Source organism: Pan paniscus, chromosome 14 (assembly GCF_029289425.2).
Source record: "Pan paniscus chromosome 14, NHGRI_mPanPan1-v2.0_pri, whole genome shotgun sequence".
In the NCBI taxonomy this organism is placed as follows: Eukaryota; Metazoa; Chordata; class Mammalia; order Primates; family Hominidae; genus Pan; species Pan paniscus.
In genome coordinates, this window is record NC_073263.2 from 17,882,542 (window position 1) to 17,894,040 (window position 11,499).

General features: G+C 36.8%; 1 protein-coding gene and 1 non-coding gene across 2 annotated transcripts in view; both read right to left on the bottom strand.

Moving 5' to 3' along the window:
- The window catches only part of LOC134728878 (ankyrin repeat domain-containing protein 30B-like), a 47,762-nt gene extending 36,800 nt beyond the window's left edge, over window positions 1-10,962 (bottom strand). The window contains 6 exon segments of the mRNA XM_063596034.1: window positions 1,475-1,612; window positions 4,418-4,524; window positions 6,412-6,585; window positions 6,744-6,858; window positions 10,743-10,929; window positions 10,932-10,962. Coding sequence (XP_063452104.1) covers window positions 1,475-1,612; window positions 4,418-4,524; window positions 6,412-6,585; window positions 6,744-6,858; window positions 10,743-10,929; window positions 10,932-10,962 — 752 coding nt within the window.
- On the bottom strand, window positions 133-239 carry LOC129394991 (U6 spliceosomal RNA). The gene has a single exon (XR_008622464.1). It is a non-coding gene; the product is annotated as a U6 spliceosomal RNA (small nuclear RNA).
- Window positions 10,963-11,499: the final 537 nt, after the last annotated feature.

Here is an 11,499-nt window from a genome sequence, read left to right on the forward strand (position 1 = left end):
ATTTCATAGATCACCTTACATAAATATTTTTTGTATGAAAATCACAACTGCAATCCTGGGTGTCACCCATTTTGCTTTGATTCACACCATTTCCTTGGAGCTAGTTAGTCAAATGTCCTTTTGGGGACTGCAAGAAATATGCAACACTTCACAGATTTGTGTGTCATCCTTGTGCAGGGACCATGCTAACCTTCTTGACATTGTTTCAATTTTAGTATATGTACCCCTGACACCAGCACAAATCCCTACTTTTATATGTGAAGACCGATCAGTGATGGATGAGGCTTAGCTCTGTTAAATCTAAGCAACTTACTTGAGATAGACTGAAGTCTATTGAATGGCTTCATGGTAATGCAGAATTTGAAAACATTTTAAAAACTCGAGGTAAAGATGCAAGTAACATGGAAGATTTTTACTTTCAGGAAAAGGGAATCACTTGAGGGAACAACCACAAGTTGGAACCCACTACAACTTTGGAAAGATGACATGGGATTTTACAGAATAAGATGAGACCTTCCACTACCTATAAAACGGTGCTACACGGGATATAAAGTGCCAGGAATATAGATATGGTAACAAAATAAAAATGGATCTCTAATTTCTTCCTGTAACAGTATTTCAACCTGTCGTACAGTCTTAAACTTTCACAACTAATATTTGCTAGAGAAAATAGAAAAAGTCACTCAAATGATAACTTATCATGAAGGTCTAGGCCAAGTCCGGGCTAAGATGTGGGTTTCACATCAGGTTTTGAGTGGGAGGAGAATGGTCAATTTGCTCACTATGTGTGTGGCAAAAGATAAAAGTCCTAGCTGCCAGAGCAGGGTGCTGGTACTTTGGAAACAATGGCTTAGAATATGTATGTGAACTTTAAAAAACTGTAATAACTTTGAAGTCTACATATGGATCACCATGAAAACTGAGGGATCTGTGTTAGTAAGGGCATCCTGGTCACAAAGGTCAATCATTACCAGACTGCAGAAGCAGTTTCAATGGCAACGGCACAGCAACAGAATCAATGGAAACAACAAAATGAGGAGAATGGCCGTGTCCCCCCCAATCCTTCTGACTTATGCAAAATGAATGTCTTCCTTGGACTTAAGGAACCCCTTAGATTCCTTTTAAAAATTCAAGTATTAAGGTATGGAAGACAGCCCCCAGGGGACACTATCAGGTTTTCTGCCGAAGTGGACATTTCCAGACCCAAATAACTAATTAGAAAAATCAAAATTGTGACACTGTGTTTATCCCGAGCCTAGGGGTTATACTTCAAATCAAGCAGTCAACATTAGGATCCCTAGGGATAAAGTTGTTGAAAGTCCTAAAATAAAGAATCCTGGACCCAGTACTCCTTCTAACTAGTCTGGCTTTTTGCCTAGTTTCTGGCTGATGAAGTGAACTAAGTCATTGTCTTTCAAAAACTACCTGAAACAAACTATAAAATCTCACCTAGCCTTTAAATGTAAACACTTACTAATTAACTCCACAAGCAGCAGCATAACGTTCTGCAGTTATTCCATGTATGTCTTCAGCAAAGACGTCAACATTTTGCTGAAGAAGCATGCCAACTATCTCTGATGAGCCTTCACATATGGCAAGCATGAGGGCTGTGCTAAAATAACAAAGAGATAACTTATTACGAGCAGAATCAATTTAATATGTGCCTATCAGTGTAGAATTAACCATTTACATGTACTAACAAACATAAGTATCTTGAGTGCTCAAGTGTTTATCCTTGCAAATCACCACCAAATCTAAAAGGAAGGGGCAAAAAGACTCATGTCCCACTGGGGTATGGCATACTAGAATTGGCTAACATAAAGTCCCTTGAGGGGCAAGGAATTATGATTTGTTCACTAACCTAAAAGAGGCAAAGATTTAAGGGAAGAATTATCTATTTCTTCCTTAGTCTGATATAATATTTTGTACTTCAAAATCAGCTAGAAGTCAGACAAGAGAGAGCAATCTGAAGGCTTAAAACAATATTAGGAATAATGATATTAGTAGTAGTCATAGTAAGTTTAGTTAATGATGTTGATAAGAATGTATGAGACACTGAATTAAATGCTGTTGATATTTATAATGTTACTTCAACACAATCGTCCTTAAAGCACATATTATTATTCTCCTTTTCACATAGAAAGTCATACTTGGTATTATGTAATGTTTGCAAGGTCACACCTATCAAGTGAGGAAGCTAGAAATTAAACTCAGTCTTGTGTGAATCAAAAGCCTATCTCTTTTCTCTTTATCACTCACCTATGGCTTAATTAACTAAAATATTAATCAGATTAAAGATGTCTTTCTTCCCTCTACCCATACAAATTAAAAATAAAAATACACTATGAAAAAAATGAAAAAAATAATAAATTCACAGTATCTGGTGATAGCAATTAATAGTCAGTCACATAGGGATAACCTAAAATTAATATGCTTCAAAGAAAAAACTTTATTAAAGCAAATAGTCGTCCTAAAGACAAAATGGTTTTAAACTTCTGTTTCTATTTAATATTGCTTTTTTTTTCCTTTGAGACAGAATCTCGCTCTATTACCCAGGCTGGAGTGTGGTAGCATGATCTCAGCTCACTGCAACCTCTGCCTTCTGGGTTCAAGCGATTCTCGTGCCTCAGTCCCCTGAGTAGCTGGGACTACAGGCATGCGCCACCATGGCAGTAATTTTTGTATTTTTAGTAGAGATGCGGTTTTACCATATTGGCTAGGCCGGTCTCAAACTCCTGGCCTCAAGTGATCCAACCACCTTGGCCTCCCAAACTGCTGGGATAACAGGCAACAACTACCATGCCCAGCAAATATTGCATTTTTTAAAAAGTGCATGAGGTGTAAAAATTAATTCAGGATGGATTAAAGACTTACATGTTAGACCTAAAACCATAAAAACCCTAGAAGAAAACCTAGGCAATACCATTCAGGACATAGGCATGGGCAAGGACTTCACATCTAAAACACCAAAAGCAATGGCAACAAAAGCCAAAATTGACAAATGGGATCTAATTAAACTAAAGAGCTTCTGAACAGCAAAAGAAACTGCCATCAGAGTGAACAGGCAACCTACAGAATGGGAGAAAATTTTTGCAACCTACTCATCTAACAAAGGGCTAATATCCAGAATCTACAATGAGCTCAAACAAATTTACAAGAAAAAAACAAACAACCCCATCAAAAAGTGGGCAAAGGGTATGAACAGACACTTCTCAAAAGAAGACATTTATGCAGCCAAAAGACACATGAAAAAATGCTCACCATCACTGGCCATCAGAGAAATGCAAATCAAAACCACAATGAGATACCATCTCACACCAGTTAGAATGGCGATCATTAAAAAGTCAGGAAACAACAGGTGCTGGAAAGGATGTGGAGAAATAGGAACACTTTTACACTGTTGGTGGGAATGCAAACTAGTTCAACCATTGTGGAAGTCGGTGTGGCGATTCCTCAGGGATCTAGAACTAGAAATAACATTTGACCCAGCCATCCCATTACTGGGTATATACCCAAAGGACTCTAAATCATGCTGCTATAAAGACACATGCGCACGTATGTTTATTGCAGCACTATTCACAATAGCAAAGACTTGTAACCAACCCAAATGTCCAACAATGATTGACTGGATTAAGAAAATGTGGCACATATACACCATGGAATACTATGCAGCCATACAAAATGATGAGTTCATGTCCTTTGTAGGAACATGGATGAAGCTGGAAACTATCATTCTCAGCAAACTATTGCAAGGACAAAAAACCAAACACCACATGTTCTCACTCATAGGTGGGAAGTGAACAGTGAGAACACATGGACACAGGAAGGGGAACATCACACACCAGGGACTGTTGAGGGGTGGGGGGAAGGAAGGGGGAGGGATAGCATTAGGAGATATACCTAATGCTAAATGACGAGTTAATGGGTGCAGCACACCAACATGGCACACGTATACATATGTAACAAACCTGCACATTGTGCACATGTACCCTAAAACTTAAAAGTATAATAATAATAAAAAAGAAATTAAAAAAGTGTATAAAAAAGAGAAGTTAGAAAAATACTATAAAACTGTTAATAATTCAATATTGAATTATAAAGCAAACTAAAAAAGTTCATACTTCTTAAAACTGATGAAGAACCACATTAGCTAATAGAAAATAATGCAACCAAAATCATCAGATTACAAATAAGAATCAGTCAATATAATAAGAGAAGATAAGTCCTACTATATACTGTTTTTTATGTTGACGAGTCCAAATAATTGCTTTTCTTCTGATAATTTGTGTTGATATGTTTCACTATAATCTAATAATTTTAACTAAATGTTGTTAATTTAATATTTCTGACTTGAGCATTATTACTCTAGAACACTAGTCAAGTGTTTTTTAGTAAAAAAAAAAAAGAACTACCATACCATTTAGACTCATTAAATGCGTTTGCATTTGCATTTTTTGTTAGTAAAAATTCCACAGTTTGCTTGCTTCTTTTCTGTATGGCCAGTAAAAGGGGTGTGAGGCTAGCCTGTAAAATAGCAGAACAATTTATAATTCATGAAATTACATATTTCTCAGCTGAACTGAATACCTTATATAATATCCTATTAACTTAAACACATAAAGTAGAAAGTAAATCAAGTAAATCAATAGCAGTCCCCTCTTTCTCCTTTTTCTGTGCTTTCCCATGCACTGCACCTTCCCTTGTAAATATTCAGCGTCTGCATCACCACATTAATTCTGGTTATCTCCAAAAATCATTATATTGTAATGATTTTATGGTTTCCCATCTAAACCAAGAGCTTCATGAGGGCAAGGGCTGTATCTTTTATCTCTATATCCTTAAACCCTAAGACATAGTAGTAAATACTTTGTTTTTGACTAAATGAGTAATCTATAATATTACTTCTAGAGCAGTGTTTCTTAAACTATATTCCAAAGAATAATTACCTTACCAGAAGCACTGTACCCCAACAGATTCCACCATTATCTATGTTCAAGAAATATTATAAAACTGTGAACTAAATGTCCATTATTCAATAAATGACTTGAACTTTGCCTAATACTTATTTGACAATATATTTTTGTGGCAGAGATTAACATTGGACAAATCAGAATTTCAGGGATACAGTTTTGAAAGCTTCCCAAGAAAAATGGAGATTTCCTGTAGGTGATACAAACTGTCTTGATTCTGTTCTATCAATAATCCCAAGATCCCAGATGCCAATGTCAGGCACTCCTGCTCTAAATGGGTCACTAAGGAAGTGGCTCTAAATCGAAAGAGATTGGCTTCAAATGAACTTTGACTGCTTATTACTAAATGGTCCATGAGGTTTGTCCTATTACAAGACAATAGAATTTTTTCTCGGCTATTAGAAATTCAGTATAAAAGTTTATTCTCAATTATAATGATAATCCTAGGATCCTAATGCATATCTACTTCTTTCAATGCAATAATCCATTTTTATTCTGGTTGCTATTGTAATTGCTACTTAATTTTTGGAAAAATATCAAAAATATGAATAAAATGGCTTATTAATGAAAGTTCTAACTCATCTATGTGGATTAGCATAACAGAAGCCCCTAAATCAATTGAATTTTAAGGGACAATTCTAAGAAGAAGGATATAATATTTTCTGCAATATGCATAACCTATTCAAATACAACCATGATTAATCTAAAAAGGCTTAAAGGCATTCTAATAAAAGATTATTATTTATGGTTTATATACAGAAAAATCATTGTTTAAAAAGTCTTCTAAATTCTAGAAGTCAACCCCAGTATTAATGAATTAATGTAAAATATAAACTATATATTATAAACAGCTATCAACTGTCTTGAATACCTTGAAACCTTTACCAAAATATACTATGAGAGAGGAATTGATAACTGAAATATTTACAGAGGCAAAAGAGGTAAGTTCAGTAAGTGATGTAACTAGGTGGGCACAGTGGCAAACTGGAAACATGCTTTGTGTAAAGCTAGAACGTCGTCTTAGCATACCAAACAGTCATATGTGCTCAAGAGACACCAGATTCCATCCTTTAAGAGGAAATCCAGATTTCTGCACGTCTCCTAAATTTTACATGTTGACTCAATTTACACAGGCAAATTTTGCTTTCCTGTAGTTTTACACTAATTGGAAAGAAAAAAAAAACTTGGGTAGGAAAGAATATTTGAAAAAGTTTTACCTTTAACAAATTCAAATATTTATCATAAATGCACAGAAAAGCCATACTCTCTAATAGTTCTTTTAAAAAATTAATATTTAAGGTTAAATCTTAGACAATTAAGTTCTTTCAAATTATTTTCACTCAAGGAATGTTTGTGTTTCCAAATATAAAAGCCTTACACATGTTAACATTAAAACAAATGGATTTCAAATATTTTGAAAATAACATTGGTTAATGTCTACCTTGTTTTGCACCTCGATGACTGCACCATAGGACAGCAGTGTTGCCACCATTAACAAATTCTCACTATAAACGGCATAATGGAGAGCCGTGTTGCCATACACATCTACATAATTTAGATCAGCACCAGCATCTATGAGAATATTTGCACAAGCCTCCCTCTCGCATTGTAGAGCCTGTCAGTATTAAAGCAAGAAGTACATTATAAATTATAGGAAATCAAAATAAGTATTCCACAGGTTTCACAAACTAGTTGTATTTCAACTAAATTCATTTTTATTCTATGTATTTAAACCAAATCCATCTCCCGCTGAAAAAACTGGCTACTATTTACCTTCATCAGAGGTGTCCTCCCTTAGCCATCAGGGACATTAAGCTGGCACTTTCTGTCTACCAGAAATGTTACTACTTCTGCATGGCCATTGACACAGGCCCAGTGTAGAGCAGTCCTACGAGAGTGAGAGGACTTTTAGGCAAAGTATAGCCCACTGTCTCAAAACATACAACGATTTAGGTAATTGTAAACATTAAATACCATGCTCTTTCTCTGCCTTCAAAACAAATATTTAATATTCTCCTGAAGAAAGTACAACATTCGTTCTCTTATTACTCACCGCATTAATGAAAGAGTGGCCTGTTTGAATACAAAGAGCTTGGCCTTTGGATTCAGTTCAACTTGAGCTTGAATATTACTTTAAGGTCTTTCACTTTCTAGCTGTCACTTAAACTTTCTGCACCTCGATTTTCTCATCAATAAAATGGAGATGAATACAGCAGTTATCTCACAGGACATCACTGTGATGCCTCATTGAGAATCTATGCAAAGTATTTTGGAGAGTTCCTAGTACATGTAACAGCTAAGTAATTGTTAGATATTATAATTATTACTACTACTTAATAAAGAAAACATTTTAAGTAAAATGGTGCAATTATGCCTACTTCGTGGTGTGTTTTAAAGGTTAGAGATAACACAGTATTTTAATGATTCTAAGATGCTCAATTGCTCATATTTTAACATCTCTGACATTGAAATGCCATTTATAATTCATTATTTATTACAACTATATTTGGCAGAAATTTAAACAATCTTTAATTGGTGCATAAAATAAAGAGGCATCACACAATTCACAGTGTCTTCCAAGAAGTGGAATACGGTATATACAACAGGACGATGGCAGTCCTAGTCACAGGATTAACACTGAAAGAAATTTTAGCTTTTTAGAGGACTACACAATAGGAGAGTTGAAATAAAAACAACAAATTGTTAAAACAAACTGCTTCTTCAAGATTTTAAAAACTTCAAGCCAAAGAAAACTTTGGATTCAAATAAATAGGTATGGCTCATTTTATTCCACATTTAGATTTACAGAATGTATGGAAATTCATATTTAGATTTATAGAATGCATGTAAATTAGGTATTTTTGATGATTAATATTACTATTTAGAGCTGTTATAAATTTCCAAAATCCTGGTTGGTAGTTATCTTTTACTCGTTTCTCACTTCAGAAGTGTTTTTGTTTGAAAGATGAGAGGAAAAGCTTAATTGAGATTCAGTCCTAATACTCCAATTTTAAATCTCTCACTTTGCTCAGGCTGAGCAGGTAAACATGAAATTTTTAAGGATGAAAAGGTCTTGAGAGTTAATAGAATGTATCTTCTACATAATAGGCATCCAGCTTACACATGTGATAAATGGATTAAAAGAAAGGATAAATACAGTTGGGAAGTACAATATCTTAAAAAACTGCTATAAATAAAGCACTTATATTTGTCATTTTATTTTTCTAATAATAAAACTACACTAAAATGATTAATCTATAGTTATTGACATATATGTAATAAGCCTATATATAATAAAAATATGTTTAATAAAATGTATATGTAAATCAATAAGCAGAGATAAAAAGATTCTCTTCTGAAGATGCTAAAAGTTCACAGAATATACAAATGCACAAAAAAAATAAAATATAGAAAGTGAGAAATTATTTTCATCTGTGCAAAATACATATTGCTGCTCTTCCCAAAAATTATTTCATTAATAATAAACGTTTACTAATAGCATCGTACATGTTCAATGCAGAAATCAAAGATAATAAAAAGGAAAAACATTTTATATTAAAACGAGTATCCTCAAATAGCAAATTTTATCATATTTTGGACATAATTTCAGATAACACAAGACCATAGTCTGTATGTATAGTCAAACTGAATTTTACCCTCACTTGGTACACCAAAATACATTTTCAAATGTCAACATACTTCTGTATATGTTTCTACCTTGAGTGGTCACATATTATCCCACGCTGTAAACTCACTGAAATGTATTTATAAAAGCCATTAAATGGATTCTTTTTAATACATTGATATTTTAAGCAGTGCTCAGAAAAGAAATTGTGTGTATGTTGCATTATTTTCTAAAAATATTTTAGTATAATAGAATGGATCACTAATGGGCATATACAATTTTTTAAATATGGTACTTACCATCAAATTGTTTATTTGAAAACTCACCTGCAACTTACACTTTAAGGAGTACTATAAATATCACTGCTTTTTATCCTCACAAACTTTGTGGATAGAAAACAGTATTTGCTTCCTCTTTTAACTTAAATGCCTTCTCTAACCAGGAACACTAATATTGTTTCCTGTATGCATAGGTTACTTGCAGATCTTAAAAAAGGACTTTGCCCAGTTTTAAATTAGAGGCCAAGTACTTTTTTAGATCTGCAATTTAGATCTCTAACTTAAATTGCCCAATTTTAAATTAGAGGGTTTTCTATTGATTTGAGTGAATTCTCTATAAAAGGAAGATTTTTAATTCTAATATGTATACACACACACATACATGAGTAGTAAATATTTTACAAGTATGCTGCCTTTTATTTTTTCTCATATGCAGGGCGATTTAATTTTTGTTTTACTAAATGACTCTTCAGAATGCTTGCTTCTGAGCTTCTTAGAAAGGTTTTGTCAACATAAAAATGTATCTGTGTAAATAGGCATTTATGTTTTTTCTGGTATTTTTATCTTTTGTATATTAAAAATTTTTAATCTATATTCCATCAGGAACTTATTTTGTGCCATAAAAATCTAGTTTTCTCCAAAAAGCAGGCATTTCACTTATGAAACTAATTCTTTTCCTAATAATTCATATTCCTAAAAGAATTACGAAACTAATTCTTTTCCACAAGGATAATGATCCTTGTGATCATTATCAAGTTCTAAATTCTTACATATGTTTGGGTGTTTCTGGATTTTCTATTCTGTTGTATTCATTTACCTGTCTTTTCAGCTGTTAGCAAACAATCTGTGATTTTTTTTTTTTTTTTTTTTTGAGACAGAGTCTCACTCTGTCACCTAGGCTGGATTGCAATGGTGGGATCTCGGCTCACTGCAACCTCCACCTACCAGGTTGAAGCAATTCTCCCGCCTCAGCCTCCCAAGTAGCTGGGATTACAGGCACCCGACATCAGGCCCAGCTAATTGTTGTATTTTTGTAGAGACGGTGTTTCACCATATTGGCCAGGCTGGTCTTGAACTCCTGACCTCAGATGATCCACCCGCCTCGGCCGCCCAAAGTGCTGGGATTACAGGCGTGAGCCACCGCTCCTGGCCCATTTTGTGCAAATTAATAGCGCATTTTGATATCTAGAAGGGCAAGACTTTTCTACTCCATTACAAAATATTTAAAATGTCATCACAACAGTAAAAGCCTGTGTAATTTTAAAAATGTTAAAACGTTAATAGCTTTATTTGGTTTATGTAAAACTGGTAAGTCGCATCTTGAGAAAAATGTCTTCTTAAATTCAAGAACATAAGCCATCTTCCCACCTCGAAGTTTCCTTCTAAGGTCCCTCAGCAAAGAACATATTTACATAGACATTCATTGATATCAAAATGGACATTGGACTTTATCCAAAGAATTTTTAGCCAAGAAGGTCATATATTATGGGAATTATTTCATTATGCACCATTTCATAGTGTATCTAACATTATCTTTTAAAACCTGTACATTAAAAGTAAAACCCTGTATGTACTTAATTTTGTGAGTTTAATCACTTTAAAATTTTCTACACAGTGCTCTGTGAGAGGAAGTGGGAGTGAAGGAGAAAGCAGCTAAAGCTTGGGGTTGATTTTAAGGTGGCCTGGGCCCTCTGCCCTGCAGGGCGCCCCCATCCCAGGCCTGGGGGGCCTGACCGGGAAGAAGGCCAAGACCTCGGGGCCCAGGACGGCCGCCCCATCTCCCGCCACTCCTGCACCTGCTCCCCTCGTCCCCAGGACCCCCAGCCCCCACTCTGAAGGGGCGATCCTCCCACAGCCGCCTCCTCCTACCTCTTCTTCATATCTCTTTTGTTCAGGTTGACGGGCTTCTTCCCTACTGTCATCTTCTCCAGCTTCCGGACTTGGCCCCGGGAGGCAGCTGTATGGATCTTCCCTAGATCCCCGAAGTAGATGGTCCCGTAGTCCTTCTCAGTGTACACCAGTTCGCTGAAGGCGTTCGGGGGCTCCGGGCCCCGACGCCCTTGCCAGCGGCAGCTAAGAGCCTCTTCATGGCTGCAGCCCCCTGCTAGAGAGAGCCCGCGCCTCCCGCTCGCCCTTCCCCAGCCCCTACCCCTCGCCCTCGCTTCCCGCTTACCCTTCCCCAGCACCCGCCCCCGGCTCGCACTCGCCCGTCTTCAGTTCCCGCACCCGCCCCAACACCAGCAGAAATTTCTGTATCGCCAAGCTCTTGAACACTCCGGCCTCTGTCGGGAGAAATTCTGAGCAGAGCCGTTAGCTGCTCTAACGTTAGAGCGTTACAGCAGCAGCTCACGCGCAGCTCAGCAGGCTGAGGAGACACGCGCCCTGGCCGCGCTCCACCGGGCACCGCGTGCAGGTGGCACCGGCCGCTGAGGCGCTGCCGGGCTGGCGGGCCTCCCTGGAGCGGAACGTGTGGGGCGCCCTGCAACACGGCCTGCTTGACATAGCCGCCCCTGGCCCCTCCCCGACCCGCGATCCAGGAGCTGGACCCTGGTACTGGGCACCGTGCAGCCTCCAGGGCGGCGCTGAGCGTCGATTCCCGCCCTCCTGCAGCTGGGGACCGACCCGC